General features: G+C 42.7%; 2 protein-coding genes across 4 annotated transcripts in view; both read left to right on the plus strand.

The window, feature by feature from the left end:
- Positions 1–1,314: 1,314 nt before the first annotated feature.
- Positions 1,315–15,039, plus strand: lrig2 (leucine-rich repeats and immunoglobulin-like domains 2). Its single transcript, XM_053868962.1, has 18 exons — positions 1,315–1,926; positions 2,771–2,845; positions 2,937–3,071; positions 4,506–4,649; positions 4,738–4,881; positions 5,134–5,277; positions 5,410–5,553; positions 6,519–6,599; positions 6,963–7,034; positions 7,105–7,173; positions 8,693–8,856; positions 9,051–9,362; positions 9,688–9,969; positions 10,217–10,666; positions 10,731–10,883; positions 11,765–11,896; positions 12,519–12,785; positions 12,961–15,039. Exons 1-18 carry the CDS (start codon positions 1,739–1,741, stop codon positions 13,149–13,151), a joined length of 3,147 nt encoding a protein of 1,048 aa, XP_053724937.1. The 5' UTR covers positions 1,315–1,738; the 3' UTR covers positions 13,152–15,039.
- Positions 15,040–15,505: 466 nt separating this feature from the next.
- LOC128760602 (membrane-associated guanylate kinase, WW and PDZ domain-containing protein 3) overlaps positions 15,506–24,387 on the plus strand; it is a 151,845-nt gene continuing 142,963 nt past the window's right edge. For all 3 annotated transcript variants that reach the window (XM_053868118.1, XM_053868119.1, XM_053868120.1), the window contains exon 1: positions 15,506–16,190. In XM_053868118.1, coding sequence (XP_053724093.1) covers positions 15,884–16,190 — 307 coding nt within the window. In that variant the 5' untranslated portion in view covers positions 15,506–15,883. The remainder of the gene's footprint in view (positions 16,191–24,387) is intronic.

A 24,387-nucleotide genomic window follows, 5' to 3' on the forward strand; every position in this document is an offset into this window, starting at 1 on the left:
ATGTTCAAATTAAGTAAAAAAAAAAAAAGTTTTTCTCACAGCAAGCACACCAAGGCATGCATGCACACATGTAAATAAACACTGTTGCAAAGTTGTCCGGAAATTATTGAGAAACATTAATAAACACTTAACTGATGTTAAAGTCACTCGGTAATTTTGCTTCTTTGCATTTTTGGTTTAGGGATAATTTCAATACTTACTTACAAAAATGCGACATCAGAAACTAATAACTAAGAACATAACCAAGCTGATGCTCATCAGCAGGGTTTGAAAAAAGGCTGTCTATATGGCTTTTACTTTAGCCATTAGCACCTCTTGCTTTAGCATTAGCCTCTCAAGGTTCAACTGAACAGAAAATATCTCTGTATGCAGATGATGTCATATTATTCATGTAAAATTAAAATAAATCAACAGCAGCTCTACTGCATTTAGATAAATATCATTTGGATCAATATCATGGTCTGATATTCATCAAATGAAATAATCACTACACCTATTGAATATGAATGAACACCAGAACCACAAACACCAGAAATGTCACAGTTTTAAGTTAAGTTTTTGTATTGTCTTAAATATATTCTTGGTCCACTGTTACCTGAAACAAAATAACCATACTCTCTGTTAATTATTGGTAGAATTAATGTTAATTAAACAACAATCATACCAAAATATTTATGTTTATTTCAGAATATCCCAATGTCACTATACCCAGATTTGTTCTCTAAAATAAAAAGAAGCTATTTTTTTTAAATTCATCTGCAAAAGGAGGACTTATCTCTGCTTTATCTTTATTTGACGGGGACAATTACCAGATTACCAAAGCTAATTTGGTATTATTGGGCGATACAACTTCAATCTTCGACATTTCATTTTTTATCCAAAAATGTTCCTATTTGCATTGAAATTGATTTGTATAGTCAAAAGTCACCTGTACCTTTAAACTGTTTAAACTCCCTTCAAAAATGATTTAAAAAAGAGCCAATATAGTCCTATATGCATAATTCACGTTAAAACTTAAGATTCATGTTATTAAACATCTGTTCGAAATACAAATAAAAAAAAACAACAACTATCTTCTGTCAACAGTGACAGTTACGAATTTAACAAAGTGAATTCAGGTTTATAATGATTAACAATAATAATTGTAAGGTGTCTGTTGGCCTCTGTTTATCTAAGATACTTTGAAGATCCATTAGTTGATGGCCCTGACATCCAATCAATGTTCTGTAATGCTTTGATGAACGTAACGCTCCGCCAATCACGGCCCTCCAAACACACGATAGAGGGGCGGGACTTACAATGTCCTATGTCATCAACTCAAGGCGCTTTGTTGTTCTTCGAGGTCGGAAAGGGAGGAAATAATTGTTAACAACTCGCGCTGATCAAGAAGGACAATCGATCGACTTGTACTTTATCTGGAATAAATCACCGCGCGACGTAAATCGAGCTGGTCCGGTTGAAAGTGGTGTGTTTGAGGCGCTGAATGCGGTAAGCTAACGTAGCTGCTCCAGATTCCTGCCGCTGGGAAGAAAGGAAGAAATCACGGCCAGGATGCTTCACTCAAGTTGGGACAAACTATGTTTAACCGCTCCGCCAGGACTTGTGGTGCTATAGCACCGACGTCCAATCCGTTGTGATTGTTTTCTGCTTATCAGGGTTGTTTGTTGGTACTTTAATCACTGTTGAAGTGCGAGTTTAGCGAGTTAGCTCCGCAGCGTCCTGCAGGAAGACATTTAAAATGGCGGAAGACTGGCCCGTTCCTTCGACCCTCGTCTTCTTGCTTTTGAGTTTGTGTGCCTGGGCCGTGGAGTCTTGCCCGGCTCCCTGCTCTTGTTCGGTGGGACCAGATGGATTTCACGTACTGGAGTGTAGCCGAAAAAGACTGTCCACGGCTTCCATGAATCCTCCAGAAGGGATAACGCGAGTGTAAGTGTGGAATGTGCGGCAGTGATTTCCCAATCCAGATGTGCACCGCAACATAGTAACTTTCGAACGTCAACGAGCGCTTGTGTTACTTGTTTTTTTTTTTCTACTTTCTTCTCTTGTAAGCTTCATGAATTACATTCTACTGAAGGAAATACCCCCCGTAATACAGCGCTCAAATATATGTGACAATATATGTCAAAGCTTCAGGACATCGTAAATAATAACAAAGACATTTTTTTCTTCGAATTGCATACCTACTGTTTTAGATTTTTAAATAACAATTTTATATTAAGGACAATATGGTCACATAAACACATAAAGTTTGATTTGAATGTTCACATTTTTAAATTGGACTTAAAATTATTTTTCTGTTGCTTACGTTTTGACCAACCTGGTAATGAAGGGTTGATATAATAATAATATATATAGTAACGTATGAAATAATATCTAGATTTTTACAAACATTTCAAAGGAAATTCCCAAGGCACTTATGCAATTCTTGATATCTAACTATTATCATGTTACACACTCTGTGGTGGTAAGACTTTAAAAGCCTTATTAGAAAATGAATGTAACGTGTAGTACATTTCAGATTACACGTTTTGTTACTTATTTGTGAAGTGTTTAAACATCCAAATACATTTGTAGGTAGCTAATTTAATTTAATCCATTGTAACTTTGGACTTATCATGCCAAAACTTTATCTTTCATGTACTTGATGTAAGGAGTTTCATATGTTTTAATTTGGTGTTGGCCTTTTTGGTATATTGGTGGTGTTTATGTATTCAAAGTACCTCAGAGGACATAATTTAGAAGTAAATTACGTGTATAATTTGTTTTTTAGTATGATGAACCACAACGAACTGGTTGCTTTCCCTTCCCTTGGAGACATTTCCACTAACATTACCTCACTTTCATTGTAAGTATAACCCCAATTATAGATGTTCTGGTATTATTTGACTAATGTCAAGCGGTTGAAGCAACATTATTGTTAATATGTCTGAAACAAGGATCCACAATCGGATTTCTGAGCTCCATGGGCATCAACTGCAGCCGTTTCTATCCTTGGAGACATTGGACCTGACCTCTAATTCCATCACTGAGCTGAAAGTTGGGTCCTTCCCCTCCATGCAACTGAAATATCTGTGAGTTCACGTATTTACTTTCACATACACTTGCGTGTTCTGTTATTTTTAGAGGTGCACTGCTCACAGTCGTCTGGCTGATCACCTGTTTGTGAAAAGCCTGATGTATATATACTTATCTTTAATTTTGTATTTCATTTTATTTTTTTTCAGATACTGATTTTGCTGTTCATGACTGACTGAATATACTTTCAATATTGTAGTATTGTTTATTGAATTAATTATAGTGAAATCCGTGAGTACAGCAGTATTTAGTGTGTGTTAGATATGATGATTAGATCGCTTTCCAAAAAAGGAATTTGCTGCTCACAATCCTGCAGAATATCAGCACCGATTGATCAGCCTGCATTCCTAAATATTTCCCTTAAATACACAGCCGTAGGTGTAATGTTACTTCCAGTTTCATTCTCCAATATTCTTCTGATCCCCCGGGTTAACAACCTGCAGCCCTTGCAGTTGTTTTAGATTTTCTGGATCAAATGTTCACTATCGTTTGCGTATTTCCAGCTTTTCAGCTGAAGTGTTGTCTCACTCAAAGCACAACATCTGCCTCTGATGCTATGTTCAGATGTAGCTGGCTATTTTCAGAAACAAACATTTCAGACCAAGTTAGCCAATCATCCATCCTTGCCCGCTTATCCCGAAAATAGCAACAACAGCAAAGCTTTATTGTTTATCGCCCAAACAACGTCTCTGCCCCTCCATCTAATAGAGCAGCAGCAAATGCAAATGTGCAAAGAGGGCTTGTGAAAGGTGCTGCTGCCCTGGAGGAATCCATGCTGGTTACACTTTCGATGCGAGTGCGAGTTCTGTCCCTTTAGTTGCTCAATTTATTTGCTAAAATGTTACTGGAATTACTAGTTTCGAGGCACTAATTCTTTGTTTGCGTATTAACAAAGGGATATTTCTTTGTTTCTAAAAAAATGATCTCAGTCTCAACGGGCCTCACCTGCCAAAACTAAGTCAGACAGACCAACGGCTGGGACACAAATGTTACAACAACAAAGCCACTGGTAGAGTGTCTCAAATTTGTTTGGTGACTATCAAATTTGAAAGCAATCATGAAACCAGGTCTGATTTTTATCTTTTGATAATTTTTATCTTGATCCGGGCATTGTTAATATCGTGCAGGTGCTGTTATGGCGCCACTTAGATCCCAGCAAGCCTCAACATCAAGCTCATTGCTGCTCATTGTACAACATTAACTAAGCACAAATGTACAAAATGGACTTGAATAAACCTACAAGTTGTGCTGCCTTCTGTTATGAAAGGTGCTTTGTATTAATATTCTGTTGACCCACAAACGCGTGACACACAATTGTAGATAATAAATGCGAGAACTGCTCCACAAGTCATTTAACTTAGCTCCTCCACATACATATGTGTGTTCTGTTTTCTACTTCTCATTTGATTTTTTTATTTTTATTTTAATAGGAATTTGAGTAACAACAAGATCAGCGTCCTCGAGCCTGGCTGCTTTGAGAACATCTCCAGCACCCTGCTGGTGCTAAAGCTGAACAGGAATAGATTGACTGGCCTGCCATCTAAAGTCTTCAAGCTTCCACATCTTCAGTTCCTGTGAGTTTTTTTTTTCTTCCTCTGATGTGTTTGCAAGTCTTTCTGGTTTTGTTTGATTTTGATTGTGTTTTGTTTCAACTCCAACCAGTGAAATAAAGCGCAACAAGATTAAGATCGTGGACAGTCTAACATTCAAAGGGATGGATTCGCTCAAGTCTTTGAAGATGCAGAGAAACGGCATCACTAAACTCATGGATGGAGCCTTTTTTGGCCTGATTAACATTGAAGAATTGTGAGTCTGCCTGCGTTATGGGGGCTGATAGTTAATTAGTAAAGGGGCACATTGATAGTTTCACCAACCATATTGTGTGGCTGATCTCTCAGTGTGTGGGGAAGTGTGATATTTGAAATGATGGGGATTTTGTAATGGCTGGTCAAATAACACTTTATAAAGGCATTGTTTGTTTTGTTTTTGTTTTGCAAAGAAAATGGTTTGAAATGGGGAACTCTGTTTTTTATTTTTATATAATTTTTTTTGTCTCAGAGAGCTGGAGCACAACAACCTTACTGAAGTCAACAAAGGCTGGCTGTATGGCCTTCGCATGCTGCGAATCCTGCGAGTCAGTCAGAACACCATCGGCATCATCCGACCAGATGCCTGGGAATTCTGCCAGAAGCTTGAAGAACTGTGAGTGTTTTTTTTTTATACAAAGTCATCCTCATATGCTGTCAGATCCTTGTGTGGTGTAATTCTCTTGTTGTGATAGCCTTGTCTCACTCAAATTTCACGCTGAATTTTCTTGTTCATCATTTCGTGCAGCGATCTCTCCCTGAATCATCTGACTAGACTGGAGGAGAACGCATTTGTTGGCTTGGGCCTGCTGGAGAGCCTCAATTTGGGCCACAACTCTATCAGTCATTTAGGAGAGAAAGTGTTCAGCAGCCTTGTTTCTCTTCGTACACTGTAAGTGCAAACCCATGTTTCAAGTACTTAGTAAGACTGTTCTATCACTTGCCAATGGTTAGAGGACAGTAGGCTATAGGAGTACTGTTGCCTGGCTGTATCGTTTAGAAATGACCAAGCATTCAATTTAGTTTTTTGTCCTCCTCAGCATTAAGGTTTCAAAGAGCCTTTAAAACATGATGGAATATTGTTGGTCTGAAACCAACAAGTTGTCCCGGATCTAGTGTCCTGCTGTGGAACTCAATAGTTGACAAAGTTTGCATCAAAATTCTAATCTATCTTTATTACAAAACTGGAATGGAACCGTGCAATGGGTTGAGTGTCCACTGTGGTCAGTGCCAGGAAAACATGACTTGTTCTGGTTTGGGGTGGGGATCTGTTTCCTTTTTTAATAATTTAGCAAGCTGTAGTGGAATTGCATTAATATATGTCAAGTGCTTAGAGCCTTATTGCTGTCTTTGAAAGTGTAATGACAAAAAACGTGTTTTTTCTGAATACACACCAGGTTTCTTCCTCTGGATTGTTGCGTTTTGTAGTAATTATGTTTAAGTATGAGGTGTGGTGATATCCACTTTTACGTCAGTGGTGGAAAAGTGTCTGGATGAAATGTAGCTGTGAACTCATTATTTTGCTGTGCAAAGTTGCAGTGAGAAAGAGGTCAACTGTGGGAGTTTGACACACCATCTTGGGTGTTTTCATGTGAAAGGGGGAACTGCAGAGTGGCGGAATTCTTTCAAAGGTGGTCAGGCATGAGGAAAGAGAAACAAAAGAGTCCATGACCCACTGTGTAAACACAAGGCATCTCTGGGATTTCACTGCACCCTAAAACTCTTTTCTGCCCTCATCAGAGCTGGGGGACGCAGGGGGCGGGGACTATTGCAAACTGGTGTGAATGGTTATCTAAAGCAGGTTCATTGCAGCACTATACTCTTGTCAAAGCAATCAACATATAAACTGTTTTACAGAGACATCCGGAATAATGTCATCTCCTGGGCCATCGAAGACTCTATCGGCGTGTTTGAAGGCATGAAGAAGCTGAGCACACTGTGAGGACACGTCTGAAATGCATTCATAAATGCAAATATAAATGAATACAAGCTGGCCAATTTTAAGTCTTAATCTTTTGTTTTTCAATTGTAAATATATTTAAATCATAGCACTGATTGATGGCCTACTTTTTCTTTTGCGGTTACATTCCAGCCAGATTATGTGTCTGATAATAGTCCCTTATGAACTATTGTAGAGTACAGCGCGATTTACAAATATCTTACTGTTTCCATTTAAAAGTGTCCTAGTGTGGCATCAGTATCAAACTATTTTTAGTAATAAATCAAGCATTGAAAGTGGAAAATATAGCAGTTGTTCCCTCACTTATAAACATGACTTAATATCTTAATTTTTCTTTTCAGGAACCTGCAACATAACAAAATCAAATCGATTACCAAGAAAGCCTTCGAGGGCCTGGATGAGATGGAGCATCTGTGAGCACTTATTGTTTGTCACTCCCCTTCACCCATGAACGAGTGTCACATAAATGTATTTCTCTTACAGGGACCTCAGCAGAAATGGCATCATGTCAATACACCCGGAGTCTCTGACACATTTAAAGCTCAAGGAGTTGTAAGTAGAAATATGAATGATTTGGCTGCTATTATTGTTTTTGAAGATCTTTTAAAGGTCTTTTTCAGCCCTTTCACATTGTACGCTTGGAATGCTATTAGTGGCTAAATAAAAAAAAAAAGTCACTTCCAAGGGAATGCAGATGGTATACACCATCTCATCTCCATATGGAACTAGTGCAGGAAATGTCAGGTGGGATTGCTGCCTATGATCCTTAGGCATATTTCTAAAAGTGGGTAGGAACATGAGTCAAATAGCATTGCCATGTTGAGTTCTTAAATAGCTGTTTGCGTTAAGCACATGAGGCAGGCTGATCTCTGTAGAAAATGTGTGGTTTATTTTGTTAACTTGCCATGTAACATCAAATGAAAATACTGAACTACATCAGGGATCATGCTGCCTGAGCCATGTTGCTATCAGACCCCAAGATTAGGGAGAGAAAAAAGATATGACAGAAGTAAACCAAGGTTGCTTTGATTATGGTCCATGTAGCTGGGAGGTCGGCGACCTGTGATTCTTGAGCCTCCCGGTTGCAGTCGGGTCATTGTATTTTGTTGTTGAGACAGGTAGAATAATGTTTACACGCTGCAATAGATTTTGCTGTGCCTGTTGTCTTGCGTGGTAGAGTAAACAAAATGGTGCTTTTGATAGTTAAGGTTGCTGACCTGTGTGATATCTTTATTGGATGTGGGTTTTTTTATTGGAGAAAAATTATTAAATATTTGGTTTTGTTCACAAGTCAAACTCGGACAGCTTTTTTTTCATGGGTGATAGGTGAGTCTAACCTTTTCACCCCATCTGTGGAGTAAATAATAAGATGACCTGTCAATGAAATCTAACATGATCTGGATGGCACTTTGGTTTTAACACTTTAAAGAACATCCATCACCCGAGCATTAACCCTATTTTTAACTAAGTGATTCTTGAAGTAGTGCTTTGACAGAGTGGGAGGTAAAATAACATCATTAGAATCATGTTCAGATGATTTGTATGGAATTTCCCTCTATGTAACTTTTCAGTGAACAATTACACCCCCGTTGTGTTATTTTGTGCCAATAATGTGATTGAATGGGCTTTTCATTTATTCAAAGGAGATCTGCTTTGTGTGATTCATAATTGCTATCGTGAGACAATGTTGATTCGCTCCTCGTTAGAGACATGTAGCCGATGTGAAATCATGTTTAATTAAGTCTTAATTATGTCTTTTGCAATTGACAGCCGGTTTTAAGCACAATGCTGCAAAAATGATTTGAACGTTGGTGCCTCTGCGTCACATTTAATTTCAAACACTCATTCTGACATGGAGTCGTATCCATCCTGGAGTCGTACACAAAGCTGAACATGACATGCTGCTACATTTCGGTCACAACGGAAATCAAAAAATCATGTTTTCATGTTAAGTGACTTGATCTGCTTTCATCTCCGCTGGAGTGTGCTCATCACTGCCAAGCAGACAAGATCAACCCTGAGCCTCACACATGCATATTATAATTCTGTCTATTCCTGTCTGTCTTGTTAGCATCCTGAACACGAGCAGCCTGCTGTGTGACTGTCATATGCGGTGGTTCGGGCCGTGGCTGACCGACACTCGGTTTGAGTCTTCAGTGACGGCAGTGTGTGCTCATCCTGCAAGTCTACTGGGCAGAAGTGTCCTGTCCGTCACTCCAGATGAGTTTATCTGTGGTCAGTTTCTGTTTAAAAAAAGTTTATTTCATGTTTGTGTTTTAGTGTTCCATGAAACCTCTCGGGTTTAGATAACGCCATTGCTATTGCTACCTGATTTGATTCTATGGCGTGTTAAGACTGGCAGATATCGACGTCTGTTTGAAACACCGTTCTTGTTATAAAAGTCATAGCAGGCTTATGTCTGTCCACAGATGATTTCCCGAAACCTCAGATCACAACTCACCCCGGAACATCGGTTGCCCTGCGAGGAAACAATGTGACGCTAAGCTGCGTTGCGTCCAGCAGCAGCGATTCACCGATGACCACGGCGTGGAGGAAAGATGGCGAGGTGCTTTACGATGCAGAAGTACAAAACTATGCCCGGTACCAACGCGGTGAACTCATCTACACCACCGTGCTTCATCTCCTCAACGTCAACTTCACCGACGAAGGACGGTATCAGTGCGTGGTGTCCAATCACTTTGGGGCCAACTACTCCAACAGAGCCACACTTACTGTCAACGGTGAGAATGAGCGTCTTTACTTTTGTGCACTGTTTCAGAACCTTATTGGTAACATGAATGGTTGTCTAAATTAAAAGTTCAGTCTGTGGAAGGTGATGCCGAGTTCTTCTGAGATTTAACTGTAAATCTGTTAAGTAGATTATCAAGGACGCCTTGCAGGGAGTGGAAAATAAGACTTGTCAATTGAAAGATAGAAAGATTGATATGCCCTGCAGCCGTCTAGAGACAGAAATATTTTGACCAGATGTGATTGTCGATTTATTTCCATCCTTGTAGCTCCCCTATATCAGTCTTAACACCTGCCAACATCTTATTTATGTTTCAGAGCTGCCGTCTTTTCTCAAGACCCCCATGGATCTGACCCTCCGGACCGGGACCCTGGCCAGGCTGGAATGCGCTGCTGAAGGACATCCATCACCTCAAATTGCCTGGCAGAAAGATGGAGGAACTGACTTCCCTGCTGCCCGGGAGAGACGCATGCATGTGATGCCTGATGACGACATCTTCTTCATTGCTGATGTTAAGACGGAAGACATGGGGGTCTACAGCTGCACGGCTCAAAATGCAGCCGGCAGTTTGTCTGCAAATGCAACACTCACTGTGCTGGGTGAGTCATGCCTTAGTGGGTCGCTTCATTTAGCTGTCATTTTCACTTTCTGTTCATTTAATGTCGAGTTTTTCAAACTGTCTAACATTGTCATTCATCTTTTATTGACCTGACATTTATTCACGTTATTTGAAATTACAGTTCTATGCATACTACGTAATTAATATTGGGTAACATTGTCCTCAAGGTGAAACAGATGGCAAAGTTTCATAAAGCATATCATTTCTGATCTGTTTGCCTTTCTCAGAAACTCCTTACATCATGCGAGCTCTGGAAGACAGAACAGTTGCCCGAGGAGAAACCGCCGTGCTCCAATGTATCGCTGGTGGAAGTCCTGCCCCGCGCCTCAACTGGACCAAAGACGATGGGCCACTGGTTCTCACCGAGCGCCACTTCTTTGCTGCAGCTAACCAGCTGCTAATAATTGTTGACGCTGGTCCCACCGACGCCGGAAAGTATACCTGCATCATATCCAACACACTGGGTACCGAACGTGGCCACATCTACCTAAGTGTCTCACCCTCACCCAACTGTGATACCGGCGTCGGGTATGTCCAGTATGGCCAGGACGGCTGGACCACCGTGGGCATTGTGGTCATAGTGGTGGTTTGCTGTGTGGTGGGAACCTCGCTGGTCTGGGTGATAGTCATCTACCACATGCGCAGGAAGAGCGAGGACTACAGCATCACCAGCACAGGTTTGTGTTTGTAAGGTTGTGTGACAGATCTTGTAACAAATCCTTAATGATTTGTTTTTCTCAGATGAAATGAATCTATCACCGGACATCCCAAGCTACTTGTCCTCTCAGGGAACTTTGTCAGAACCTCAGGAGGGCTACAGTAACTCTGAGGCTGGCAGCCACCAACAGCTAATGCCTCCTCTGTCCAATGGTTACGTCCATAAAGGTGCCGATGGTAAGATGTTGTTTTTTGGATGAATAATACTAGTTTGTATTAGATTAATTTATCTTTAAAACTGTTCATTACAACTTCAATAATAGCACAATGACTATCTATTGATAATCTGAAGAAGAAGTAAATTGCATAAATTACCGAAGTATAAAACGCCATAACAATAAACAGTGCTATAACAATAGATTGCCGCAAGGAAGTTCAGTGTGAAGTATAGGAGATTGTTAAAATGAGAGTCAACAAAAAACAATGTGAGGAAACTGCTGAAATAGGAAAAAATGAACGTCATGGGAGATGTTGCTGTTGAAAGATAAATTACAAGAACATGCTCAAGAGAGCAGGAAATGAATAGTCTGGTAACTATGAGCATGGAAGTAATCATCATAATGAAGGAATCATCTGTAGAGACAGAGGATGGATTTGGAGAGCAGGGCAAGAGCAATGAATGTGATGATATGTTCTGTGCCAGAAGAAATGGAAGCTGATTATCTCTCAGAAACCTTATCAAGAACAAGGTGCAATACAAGTCGAGATTTGTTATCGATCTGAAAAGAATATAAAAGAAAATGAGGGGATGCGGAAGGTGAGGAAGTGTAACGAAAAGGCCAGTAACACCAATGAGTCAGGCATGTTATACTTACTCTTTGTATCTCTTTATCTGTCGTACCTTATTTTGGTGAACTCTCTGGAAAAACAACTCAATTCATTTTAGTCGTTGACTTTTGGGTTCTCACATGTCTTTTCTTAAAAATTTGGTACCTTTTTTGGGTGGATTCCACCACTGAGAATCTCATTTTTTTACTGCATTATTTTTATTTTTTTTTTATTTTCAGAAGAAAGTTTTCTGTTTTCCCAGTCAGGACTGAGCTCTGTGTGTTTTGCAGGGGTGTGTTACGGAGATGGAGGCAGCGAGGTAGACCCTGATGGCAACATGATGCACTGCAGGTCTCTCTTTACTGGCAGGAGCAGTTTCCACCCCGGAGAGCCCTGCGAGGGTTTAGCGTCCGCCCCAACAAGTTAGTGTTACTCTTGATGTCATGAGTGGCTCCTTTAGGTGTATGTCATTGGAAGATTTTTGATTCCTTTCCCAGAACAAATGGGCCCCTGGGGTCCAATCAATAGAACTGATCCATCGCTCTTCATTTGTGATCAATAACCATATTTGATCCCCTTACACGTAAATACACCAAAACCTTGTGAAATGACTTGAAATCATGTCATCATCGCAAAGATATTTATTTTTCATCGAAAAGTCCAACCAGCAGCAGAACCAGGTGCAACGCATGAACCCACAGAAAAAAAAGAATATACACTTGAATAAACACTTGATGCAAACTGTTGAAAAATTGGACAAAACTGAATAAAATTCCGAATAAAATAAATATAATAAAACCCTGTCTAAATATAATACAAAAAAGTATTTTACTTCAACTCCAAAGAAGATATAAGTAAAGTGTCAATGAAATTATCGCCATAAAATGCTCCAAATAATTTTCAGAACTACTTCAATAGATTTCATGAACAGTGTTTACAGGTGGGCAGTGCTCTAAGCCTTTTACCCCTAGTAGCTGGGATTGGCTGCTGCTCCTTCAAAGAAGCATCAGAAAATAAATGACATGTTCTCTCTTTTGCCACCAGGCGGAGCTGGCCAACTGGTCATCTGCTCTGATTGCTACGACAATGCCAACATCTACTCACGCACCAGGGAATACTGTCCCTATGACTTCTATGGGGAGGACGACTCGCTGGATAAGACGCTGCCGGGCCTGAAAGAGAACTTCAGTGCTCCGCACGAGGACGCACCTCTGGAGAGTTTCATCAGCAACCGAGATCCGGCTTCAGCTTTTCTTAGCTCACATGACAAAAGAGCGAGCAGCCACGCTCCTCCAGAGCCCGGTGCTAATGGTGAGCCAGATCTTTCTCTTTCTGATGCGTTAGCTAGTGCACAATTATTTTTTTGAAATGTCTGTTTAATGTGTCTCGGGAGGCCAAAACGTATTCACCTGAGATTAAACATGAATAGATAATTTGGCAGGGTTCTAGTCATCTCACCACTTTAATTGTATTATTGTGATGTCAGATTCCCTCTGCAGGTCTTTCTGGAGGGATGGGGAGGGTTCCTCGCCCCGGACCGGGTCCTCGCAGCATCTGGCGACCAGGTTCAAGACACCATCTGTGACTGTAGAGGAGCAGAGCGAAACAGAGAGCAAACAATTGCACACAAGTGCCTCTAGCAGGACTAAGTCTCAGGACCACCCTGCTCCCACATGAGCACTCCTCGTAAAGCACCCCCTCCTCCTACCTCCTCACAATCTGCCAAAGATGCTCTCTCGTATGTTTACATTCGCCATCACTCACGAGGACATGCTGTTTTCTCTGGGCTGGACAGAAGCTTAAGTCGATGCCTCACCTGTTCTCCGTTTGCTTCTCGTTCTCCTGCCAGAGAAAGCTATGAATGTATGCCTTACAGAGCCATGACTGAAAAGATGGGCTACCCGTCTCCCGCCGCTGCTTTGTGGATGACTCCGTGTGTCGTCCTTGAGGTGGACACCCTCCCAACCCACCTGTTGTTGGACACTTCTGGGAGCCTGTAAACACATTGGTGTTTAAAGTGGGAAACGGTTTCCTGACCAGCAGTTTGTGGGTGTCAAAAAAAACAGAACTTTGAAAAGCCCCCACTCTGACCTCTGAAACTACGTTTTCCTCATATTGTTATGCAGAAACTGACGCCAAAATGTGGTGTATATAATTCCATAAGAATATATCCTCTGTCGTCATAATCTTGTTTTGGTCCCAACGCAGTCCTTGTCATGTCTTGAGGTGCAGTTTGGGGAGAAGCAACATTTATTTTGCACACGTGACAATCATGATTTTGCTGGATGTGATTGGTTGTCTGTCCGATGGCCTTCTGAACATGTGCAGGCTGCGTCCACACGGCAGTGAAGCCATTTGTTGAGCTACAAAAAGCGGTGAAATTATTATTACTCATTATTTCGTCACTTAATGTTCTAAAGCCTCAGACTTCAGTTGAGGAATAAAATGATGCTCTTTCGTGTAATGAAAGTGGGTAGTTGCAGTTTTCGCTGTAAACTCATTGTCCCCGAAGCATTAATTCAGTCTTTACGGACTGAAGTCTGTCCCAGCTATCTAGGACCGGAGACCATTTTTTGATTGGGAGGGGAAGAACAAACCATGGTAGTGTGGACGCAGCCTTCACCTTTACACGCAGTATGCACTGAACTGTTTCTCCCACCTTCATTCCGGCACTTAATTTAATGTCAACATTTTTATGCAGTGACCACTGTATGTTTACTAAGCTTCATCATCATCATCATCATCATCATCACAGTTATGTTTGTCCCCTCTGTAAATGTGGATACTAGCTGGGACTGTGAAGAAAAAGTGTTTTATTTTATACGTGTACGTTGGTGTAAATAAGTATTCAGATGTCCAACTTAGTGACACGGATGCTGCAGTGGCTCCTCGGCGAAGTCATCCCAGAAGTGATTTTACAAATTCAATAGATAATTCAATAAATAATTACGATGCAATTAACTCATTATCAATTGAAAAGACTGAGCTGTCGTAGGAAAAGGAATTCAGTGAGGTTCAATCTCAAAGGCAGCGCTTTGTGTGAATCTGTCTGCCATTCCTTCAGACTCTGGGTAGAGCTGCTCGATAGGCTTGCGCTAGTTTAGCTAGTTCTGTATTTGAGATGGATCTCAAAAGTGAGATTTGCCCTTCGGAACGTACCGGTACTGTCTGCAGTTCTATGTCGTGTTCGCCGCCTGTGGTACGTTATGTGTTTCTTACAGTAAATCATTGATGCTGAGAAGATCATTGTTTATTTTTTTATTTTTGTGTCAAGTGCTGACACATGCGCCGCCTTAAAGCTAGACATTCACTCAGAATCACAATCGACATTCCGTCTTCTCTCCAGTTCCTTTAACCCCGGAGACAGTCGTCATGTGTTTCCCGCCAAAACGACATTATTGTTCAAATCTGCGACGGATGATACCAAAGTTCAACAGTGAAGCGCTCTGGTCAATATCTGATGCTGCTTTTCTGTTTTGTTGTTTGACATGTCAATTGTGTAACAGCATGTGAGCCTTTTGTTACCTGGTACTCCATATTAAACAAAAAATGGTACTTGTGTGTCCCTTTATTAGTGAGCTGTTTTGACATGTGTGGGTTGGCGTGCATGTGCTGAGGAGTTGCATGTGTCTTCACATTTACGTGGTTTCTCAATGCTGGAAGATTTTTATTCACACTTAACTTTTTATTTTGAATTTGGAAGTGAGTAGAAAATAATATTTTGATGGACAATCCAAGAGTCGGGCCCCAAATTGCCTACACAAAATTAATATTCCTGCTTTGGTTACTTTGCCTACAATTTGTTTAGAAAGTGTGGCGCTAACATTATTGGCATAATTAAATATTTTTGGTGAATAAATTCGGTTTCTGATCCGTGAGACTGATTTAAAAACAAAATCACGACCCTCTTCAGTACCTCTTCGGACCACATGAGGGCGCGCGCCGGCACCAGACGAGCCTCGGCTGCAGCAGCTGCTTCTCCCGGCTCCACCGGGTAAAGGGGGCGTTACGACCCCCGTCTGCCTCAGTGTTGGCGGCACAGGTGTGTTCAAACCTGCTCCTGGCGAACACTCGCCGATGACAGCCGTGTCTGTCACCGTGGGCTGAAACCTCGTGGACCCTTCTGCCTTATGCAGGTATGACGGATTTCTCTTCGTGAGTGGACCACTGTTGTTGTGTGACAACTTGACGGAACCAGACAGCGAACGAGCTCGTGACGCGCGAGGACCTTCCGGATCTACCGTGGGATGACGGAGCTCGGCTGCGCATCCACGGGTGGAAGTCTGTCTCGCCAGGGAGATGAAACCCTCTGTGGGTCCGGAGAGTCACTCAGCTGGGTCTATTAGGCCTCGATATTAAGAACCAGAACCAGAACCAGACGCCCCAGTTTCGATAGGTCCGGAGCAAACATGTCCAGGACGCTGAAGAAGAAGAAGCACTGGTCCGGGAAGGTGGTGGAGTGCGCCGTGTCGTGGGGAAACCTCGGGGACTTCGGCTCCGTGGTGGAGGTCCTGGGGGGAGCGGAGGTGGGGCAGTTCCCACATCTGGGCCAGATGAAACTGGACCTGCTGGTGTGCCATGTCGGGAAACTGCCCTACTATGGGGACGTGCTGCTGGAAGTGAACGGAACCCCCGTGAGTGGACTAACCAACCGAGATACGCTGGCTGTCATCCGCCACTTCCGAGAGCCCATCCGCCTGAAGACCGTCAAACCAGGTGAGTACCGCTGCCAGCGGGTTCCACGCCTGGACCCCCTCTGTCCAGCGCCGAGTGTTAAAAGTCGCCCCTTTTAAATACCACTTGAGGGTGAAACGAGTGACGAGGACTCTCATGATACATTCTGGGAATTGTGATTTTGTCTGTGTTTACATTCCATTCAGCACTGCTCAGAAAGCGTATGCCAAGTGCTTGAGCCGAGTTCTTAAGTCACTCTGCTAACCTGAGGTGTTTGTCAACACCCATCACGTGGACCCTTCCAAAATCTGCCATTTTATGTTCATTGTCAGGGTTTAGTGGCGGGGCAGCGGACCTATTCCTGCCATTTATTCACAGCTTTTCTCTCAAGAAAACACACCTGCATGATGTGATGTTATCCACTTCTTTGGATGTTTCCACTTTCAAGGTTTTAATATCCTTGATCATGTGACAGTTCACTGATTTATTTTTTCTGAAGGCACGACAAACTCATGTAAGCTGTGGCGGATTTAAAATGTTTTAACTTGCATCCAATAATTATTACTGGTGGCCCTTTGTTGTGCTGGGACCAATGGAAAGTGATGAATTGACGAGTTTTATTGGCTTGATTCTAAAATGGTTACTCAGCTGAGTTTAGCTGCGACGACAGTCAAGTGGTTGACACTGTATCGAGTAACTCCTCTGATGATCCCATCGTCTTGCTCTGTCTTTCTAAACCAGTCTGTGATACGCCATTGTCATCAACAGTAGCTGCTGAGATATCGCTCCATGTCACGAGGAGTCAGCTGTAGTGGCTCGGGCATGTGTTTCAGATGCCTCCCTAGTCCCTAGGTATGCCCCACTGGGAAGAGGCCCCGGGGAAAACCCAGGACACCTTGGACGGACTATGTCTCTCAGGTGGTTAGGGAACCCCTGATCCTCCAGAAGAGCTGGAGGAGGTGTTGGGAGACAGGGAAGTCAGGGCATCAGTTATCAGAGTGCTGCCTCAGCGACCCGGTCCCGGATGAGAAGATAGCTGCTAAGAAAGGTTGTGACTGTGGTGCTCAACAGATGACAGTCCTGGGTGTCCAGGAGAAGCCATCCTGAGGTGGCTCGGCATCTTTTAGGATGCCTCCTGGATCTTGCCTCGTCATGTGTTCTGGGTATGTCCGGCTCGACGTCCGGCTCGGGGCAAACCAAATGGCAGACCCTGGACATGTTGACTAGTCTGTCTTTCTGTCAGCCCTGGAGTATGAGGCCCTGAGAAGTCCGAGCCTCTTTGCCCTGGCAAGTGCCCCCATGATGCAACCTCAGATAAGCCGTGGAAGATGGGTGCCGATTGTTTGGTGAACAGTTTTTTTTTTTTTTTTTAACTGATGTGCACAGAGAGGGAGACATCTAACCTTTTGATTTTATGGTAGTGCTTTGTGGCGAAATACGAGAAATATTTGAACAACCTCTGTTGTTACTGAAAATGCTTTCCTGGAGTACTGGTTTCATGGCTCAGGAGTTAGCAAAGATCATGAATCCAATGTATAAATTAGCTCAGGATGGTGTCTGTTCAAATAGCCTTGTGCTCACAATACTTATAATACAATAAAAATCGATTCAATCATGAAGTTAGATTTTTTTTTAACCCTAACAAAAATGCACAGCGTTAGGAGTGACCTTAGCCAAATGTTTTGATGCTTGGGGTGCGTTCCAGTTGGGCTGGGAAAATCCTAGTTACCCATTAAACACAGCGAATTTGTGTTTCCTCTTTATCCATTATCTTTTCCAGTTTCAAACCGAGCATATTTATGAGGAAGTTGCATGTGTCCGGAATATCTTTCGTGGACCTCTTATTTCCGACTTTGATCAGGAACGTGGTGAAGTCCGCTGGGACGTCATGCACAGCTCCTACTCCCCACTTCTGAGCTGGCAAGAACACACCAGTATGTATTTCACCAAAGTAGCTCAGGATGTGCGAGCCAACTTATAAAGAAGCTAATCTGCTTCATATTCATATAAAAAGAAATGTGCAGCAGTTGCTAAGATACCAGTGAACCCAAGATTCCAAAAGTTTTTGACTCCAAAGTACTGTAGCTTCATCGATTCAGATGAGGCTCCAGCTCACTAATGGAGCTGCACTGGCAGCACAACCAGTGCGTCTCTGAGATCAAAGAGGTTCAGCAGTTCATCATGGCTCCGATGATCTGATCTGATAACAAGTTAATGACATTAAAGCTGAAATACACAGCCGTGGCAACATACATATATATATATATATATATATGTATGTATGTATGTATGTATGTATGTATGTATGTATGTATGTATGTATGTATGTATGTAGCTGAAATAGCCTCCGTCATTTCAGCTCTATACTTCCTGTTTCACAGTAATAGTCAGCTTCTCTCTCCACTTCCATGGTGTGATGGCACTGTAATGGCATGTTGCCCAGCCGGAGCCAGTCTAAGTGCACTTACATGCTTAGAAATAACGCTCTAATTACATCCGCCATTATCCCAGCTGCCCATCGGCCCCATGAAGCAGTTCGATTCCTGAGCGATGTCTTGCCTCTCCTGGGACTCTGTCTGTAACATCTAGGTCTTGTAGAGTAGATGTCTTCACCGTAGCCGGACAGGCGGGTGTTACTGAGACGACACAGTTGAAGAGCTCATACAGGAGAACATCAGACCGGAGTCCCAGGAGAGACTCTACTGTATGTGCAGATGTGCAGATTCACTCGCTTCTCTAGAGTCATCTCACTCGTCCAGGTGTTCAGATTCACAGCACTACTCAACAACTACACACTTTGTTCTGTTGCTTGTTTATCTTGGCCGTATGAAGGAAACACTTCATCCTTGTGTGAGACATTGTGTCATTTATTTTACCATTTTATTTCACATTTTTTCACATCCGATGCCGATACACCAGCCTTGAGGATCTGTCAATACTGATTCGATACCTTGTACTCGGCACTCAGAAACAATGTCTATGGATGTGAACTCTACTGGCTGTTACACTTCTCTGAGTACATGCTCAGCCCTCTAACAGACTTTGCTATTGGTTTATGCCTTTTAAATCATCGCCTTTGACCTGAAAGATCTTTAATATACTCTCCGTCCAACTGGGGCAGCTAGTCCCCTAACCCCCTGCATAAGCCCAGGTGCCTGGAACTGACCTTTGTGCGATTGTACTCTCACCATACTGACACCTCAAAACACCATATAACTGAAGTTGTGCCCAACTGCTTTGGCTTTATCAAAGCTTTTATCAGCATAAATAAAAGTGCAAGACATTGAAGTAATTAAACGATCAAAACAAAACGACTAGGTAGGGCTGGGTATCGATTCTAATTTCAACAATCGATTCGATTCCGATTCTCATGATTTAGAATTGATTATCACGATTCAATTCGATCCGATCCGATCCAATCTCGATTCAGGTTAGTATTTAAACCATTTTCTGAGCTGTTGCCATAATCACATGACAAGTTACACAACGTATTAATACTAGTATCATATTGACATTCAACAGGAAATGAATGAAGGATTCATAGTAAATGATAATAAAGATCCAGACACAGAAGTGATGTGACTGCTCATGGGACTGGTGCATTATTAGAAATATGACATTAAAAGTTCACCCAAAAGATGCTGCTGTTTAATTCTAATGCATTTTTATGTTCTTATCAAAATGAAAAAAAAAGATATTCTCAGCCACTGAAAATGTAAACAGAGTGCTGGTTACTGACTTCACAGCAACCTGACGGTCATTGCGCGGTATGTAAACAGTTCTCTGTGGTCTGTAGTACGTACGAGAAGAGGTCCCACTCCTCATCAATATAGTGAGTTGTCAGATTCGTGTAAGATTGCGTCCACGTATCACTTGTAATGCCCACTCTGACTGCTGACTGATGCTTACTTTTCACGTTTTCTTTTACTGACTGGTGCATGTTTGGGATAACAGACGTTTGCGAGACACCATAACGTAGTGTGGCTCTGTGACTTTCATTAGCCACCTGAAGCCCTCGTTATCAACGACGGAAGACGGGCGCATATCTTTGCAAATGAAGCCTGCAATCACTTCAGTTATTTTGACGGTAGTGGTAAAGTTCGCTCGAGTTTCATTTGTTGTGGCCCGGTGGATGGCTTGGAAAGGAGCTCTGGGTGATGTCGCGTCACGTGAGGTGGGTCATATTTCCGCAATACTTCAACACTTCCAATACCTCCATTAGGCATAACATGCTAATTGCTTTGCTTTTGTCGAGCGCATTTTTGGTTTGGTCGCGTCTGAATCCAAAATGGTGCCAGACTGTTGCTTTGAGCGTTTCAGGCGTTTTCAAACCTGGCACGTTGCTAGTGTTGCCACAGTGAGGAGGCTTGTTGTTTTGACTTTAGTGTCCCAGGTGCGCGCCTGCGTCAAAGGGGTTGGACTTCACCCGGAGAATATGTGTTAAAACGTAAACTAATTAATCCGATCTTTGGACCTACGAATCGATTTTATGGAATTAATGTACGAATTGATTCAGAATCAGAAAATCTATTTTTTAAACACAGCACTACTACTAGGCTAAACACCTTTTTTGACGCACCGTTATAAAATCTAAAAGACGTTTTGGCTTGTTATGCAGGTAGAAATTCAGTATCATTGGCCGTATTGATCTGATTTTTTTGCTCAAGCTTTCTTCTTCTTTTAGATCTAGCTTTCACCATTTCCCACTGAAGCATATTTAGCTTCCTCCCAAGCAACCCATGTCTCCTCCTTTTATCAGGTCATATCCATGAACCGGAATGGTTGTCTTCATGCCCATGTTTTGCCTGAACACACCAAACCACCTCTAGCCTCCTTAACCTTGTCTCCAAAGTTGCTTCTGTCTATGCCTAAAGTAGTTTAAGCTGCCCTGTCTCTACTCCTCCAACTAGTATTGGACTTGAATGCTCTTAGCATCCACACACTCTTCCATTGTCGTGACTAACTGAGGCAGATGGTCATAATGTAATGTCTCACCGGTGTGTATCATCTCACTCCTCATTATAGTCAAAGCATCTGCTAAGAGCTCATGTGAAGTCGTGAGAAATACAGCAGGGTTTCTTGGCAAACACATGAGGTGTGAGCATGTATTTCAGGCTCACCTACATCACACTCACATTCACATCACACTCGATGCCCCACTAACTAAGGAGATGACGAACGGTCATGAGGAGAGCGCTGAGGGAGAGGAAGAAAGGAGAGAATATAGTATGAGGTCTCTGGCTGCAGGTTTCTGTCTCGCAGGGAAATGGAAGGTGATGGTGGCAGGATTCTTCCTCCTCTTCAACGTCATGTTCCTGTCAGCCTCGGTTGTGTAACAATGTGCTGGAATTTGTATTCGCTGCGGATCCTCTGTTTGTGGAAGACTCCTTCCATGCGCAGCCCCGCCGGCATCCTGATGCGGCCGCTTTATTGTGTGATTACAGTACGTATCGCGCGTGTGTGCGTATACGTCTGTGTGGCAGCCTCATGGTTAATTCACACCTCTTGCATAATGGAGTCAGTGAGTGAATTTTCTCCACTCTGATGGAGACCACGGGCCTGGAGGATCAGCTGTGATGACATGATGGCGGCCGGCCTCGCCCGGCCTGCCAGATGCTCCTCTGTTGCCTCCCAGAGATCCACGGCGTTCCGAGCACCTCTGGAGTCGGTGGGCTTCCTGCACTGCTGCTGCCGCTAGCAGGCGGGCGGAGCAGGGAGGAGAGCGATAAAGAGATGAAGGCGAGGATGAAGAGGCAGGATGCGAGTCTCTGTGGAGGCCATTATCCATCTCAGCCATTGATCGCTGAGACAATGTGAGGAGTTGCACATGGTATTGGCGCCGATTTATGTCTGGAGTAGTGGCGGCCTCCATCCTGAACCTGCCTCTGAAGGAAGCTCACCGATCAAACCAATCAATTTCACAGCGAGTCAAATTAACGAGTTAATGCTTTAACAAAGATTTCATGCCCAATTAGGGAACAAAAGTCTCGCGATTACAGCATTAATTCATGTCTGTGAATCCCAATGTTATGTGTGTTATGAATGTGATCTAAATAAAACATATTGAGCTCATAACAAAAAACATCGCTGCTCATTCAAAGTTTTCACTTCTGTTCAGAATATGAAATCATGGGCTGCTTGTGCGCCTGCATCCTGAGATGCCTCATCGTCTTCCACTTGCTTCTGACAGAACCTACAACCTCTTGATTTGGGAACTTTGCTGTCCTGCACCAGGGATTTTTTTTAATCTTTGGAAGTGAGGCGTTGGACAATTTAAGGTATTTGTTTTGTCATCAGTTGGATCTTAAGCTCTGATTTTCCGAATAGGCAAATTGACTGTTCAACTTGGACACTCCTGTTTGGGCCAACTTTGTGAGGGAGGAAGGGGTGAACGCAAGAGGCCTATTGTGGTGGGACATTGGACATTAGGGCTCCCACAGAGTTCGACTTGTCATTCATTGACTTCCCCCCAAACTTTCTATCTAGAAAAATAGACATATAAGAGATTTTTCAGTCTATGTGTGGCCCAGCCAGCAGACTCACTGATGGAGCTCGGCCTCTCTCCTGGTAGAGTCAATGAAACTTGAGTACTGAGCATGGAGTCTCAACCATCTCAAAAATACTGAGCCAGAACTCCATCAATACTTCGTACAGGATGTGCTGTCCGCTCATTGTGTGGCTCGGTGCTGGTCGACATATTTCCTTCTGAAGAATTGTGTTGCTTTATCTCCAATAGGAAAAAGAACCAGATCAGTGTATTAATTAAACGGCCGAGCCTGTGGAAGCCTCAGTTATACGTCCCAAGACTGGCAGCTTGAAATTTTCCATCGCCTGAGCACAGCTTTCTCTCTCATGGCTGCATCTATAGCTGCATATAATGACTTCTCCCCCTGAGACGGCGCATATGTAGCGCATTCATGACTTACACAAGTCCTCCCTGTGATATCTCGACAGCACCAGGATCTTGTTTTTGTGTTTCCCGTATCAATCCATGCCGTTATTCATGGTATGAGGATTTGCAGAGGAAAGAAAGCCGATGAAAAGACTTGTGAATTGCTGTATATTCCCCTTCCTGCATCACTGACACACATGTTGAACCTGTCGGCGATTACGTGTCGTTGAATATGTGATGAGTTTGATGGGACATGAATAATTCAACACAGATGTGCAGCGAGACACAGCTCTTCTCATGGTCCACATATATCTTGAGATTGCTTCTGCAAACAAGTTTAATGGATTCAACATGTCTGAGTGAGGGCGGGAGAGTTTTGGACGTGTCTGGGCGAGATTATGTTTGTCGCTCTGTTCAGGGTGTGTCGTTGTCACTAAATTGTGGGGGCGCTGGTGGCGTGGTAGCAAGGAAGAAGCGGCGTACGATGCAACTGAAGGAGAAGACCAGGATCAGAAGCCAGACAAAGTTAGCTTGACTGTCCTGTCATTTGGTTTTCGGTGACTAAATTTAACAGGAAATGATGTGCCGAGTTAGCTAGAGAAAACAGGTTCCAGGCTACTAGCTAAGAGGGCGTCTGCAAAACATGAAAAAATGGACACCTGATTCTCGACCGTAGGTTGGCCGCCAGATTACGCCGGTATATGGCGGTATCTGCGTGTTTTGCAGACACCCAGATGCCCCCCTAGCTCAATTCCTGACAGGGTCTATTTGCCTGCAACACTACTTAGAACTATAAACAGTCAGACTCGCTGGAAAAGCTGTGACTCTCACCCTCCATGTCCACTGAAGTTTGACACAATCCTGAAAAGGTGTTAACCTTAAAATAAAAGCGGTGAAATGGTGTTTCATGCGTCTCCGGTGAGTCATTGTTTCCCCTTGCTGCAGCACTTTCCGATAAAGGTGTGTTTCAGCAGCTTTTAGAAATCTGTTTGTGGTGCATTTTAGTTGGTGATAATGATTCATTTTAACTTTATTGAGCATCCAGGTGGACTGTCAGCGCTCTTTATTAGAAACACTTCCACTCGTCTCTCAGGTGAGAAGTCAAGACACGATAGGATTATTGAGTTTATTTCGTATAAAAGAAGTCTCTGGAACTCTCTGACAGGGATGAAGTCCTGGTGTCTGCAGATTTGTGATTTTTCCTGGTGGTGTCACGCTCTAATAATGACTTTTAATATTAAATCATGACCCTGAAAACTTCGTTGCCAACTGCGTTGTTCAACTTCACTTGTCAATATTCTTCACCAAGATGTTTGAATTTATTCTGATGTATTATCTGTATGTATT

Source organism: Synchiropus splendidus, chromosome 6, assembly GCF_027744825.2.
Source record: "Synchiropus splendidus isolate RoL2022-P1 chromosome 6, RoL_Sspl_1.0, whole genome shotgun sequence".
In the NCBI taxonomy this organism is placed as follows: Eukaryota; Metazoa; Chordata; class Actinopteri; order Syngnathiformes; family Callionymidae; genus Synchiropus; species Synchiropus splendidus.

Bases quoted from the DNA above. Each gene is read 5' to 3' on its own strand.
- lrig2 (XM_053868962.1), top strand. From the start codon at position 1,739: ATGGCGGAAGACTGGCCCGTTCCTTCGACCCTCGTCTTCTTGCTTTTG. The intron at 5,278-5,409 runs GTGAGTGTTTTT...CATTTCGTGCAG, and splicing joins TGCCAGAAGCTTGAAGAACT to CGATCTCTCCCTGAATCATC. The intron at 10,884-11,764 runs GTAAGATGTTGT...TGTGTTTTGCAG, and splicing joins CGTCCATAAAGGTGCCGATG to GGGTGTGTTACGGAGATGGA.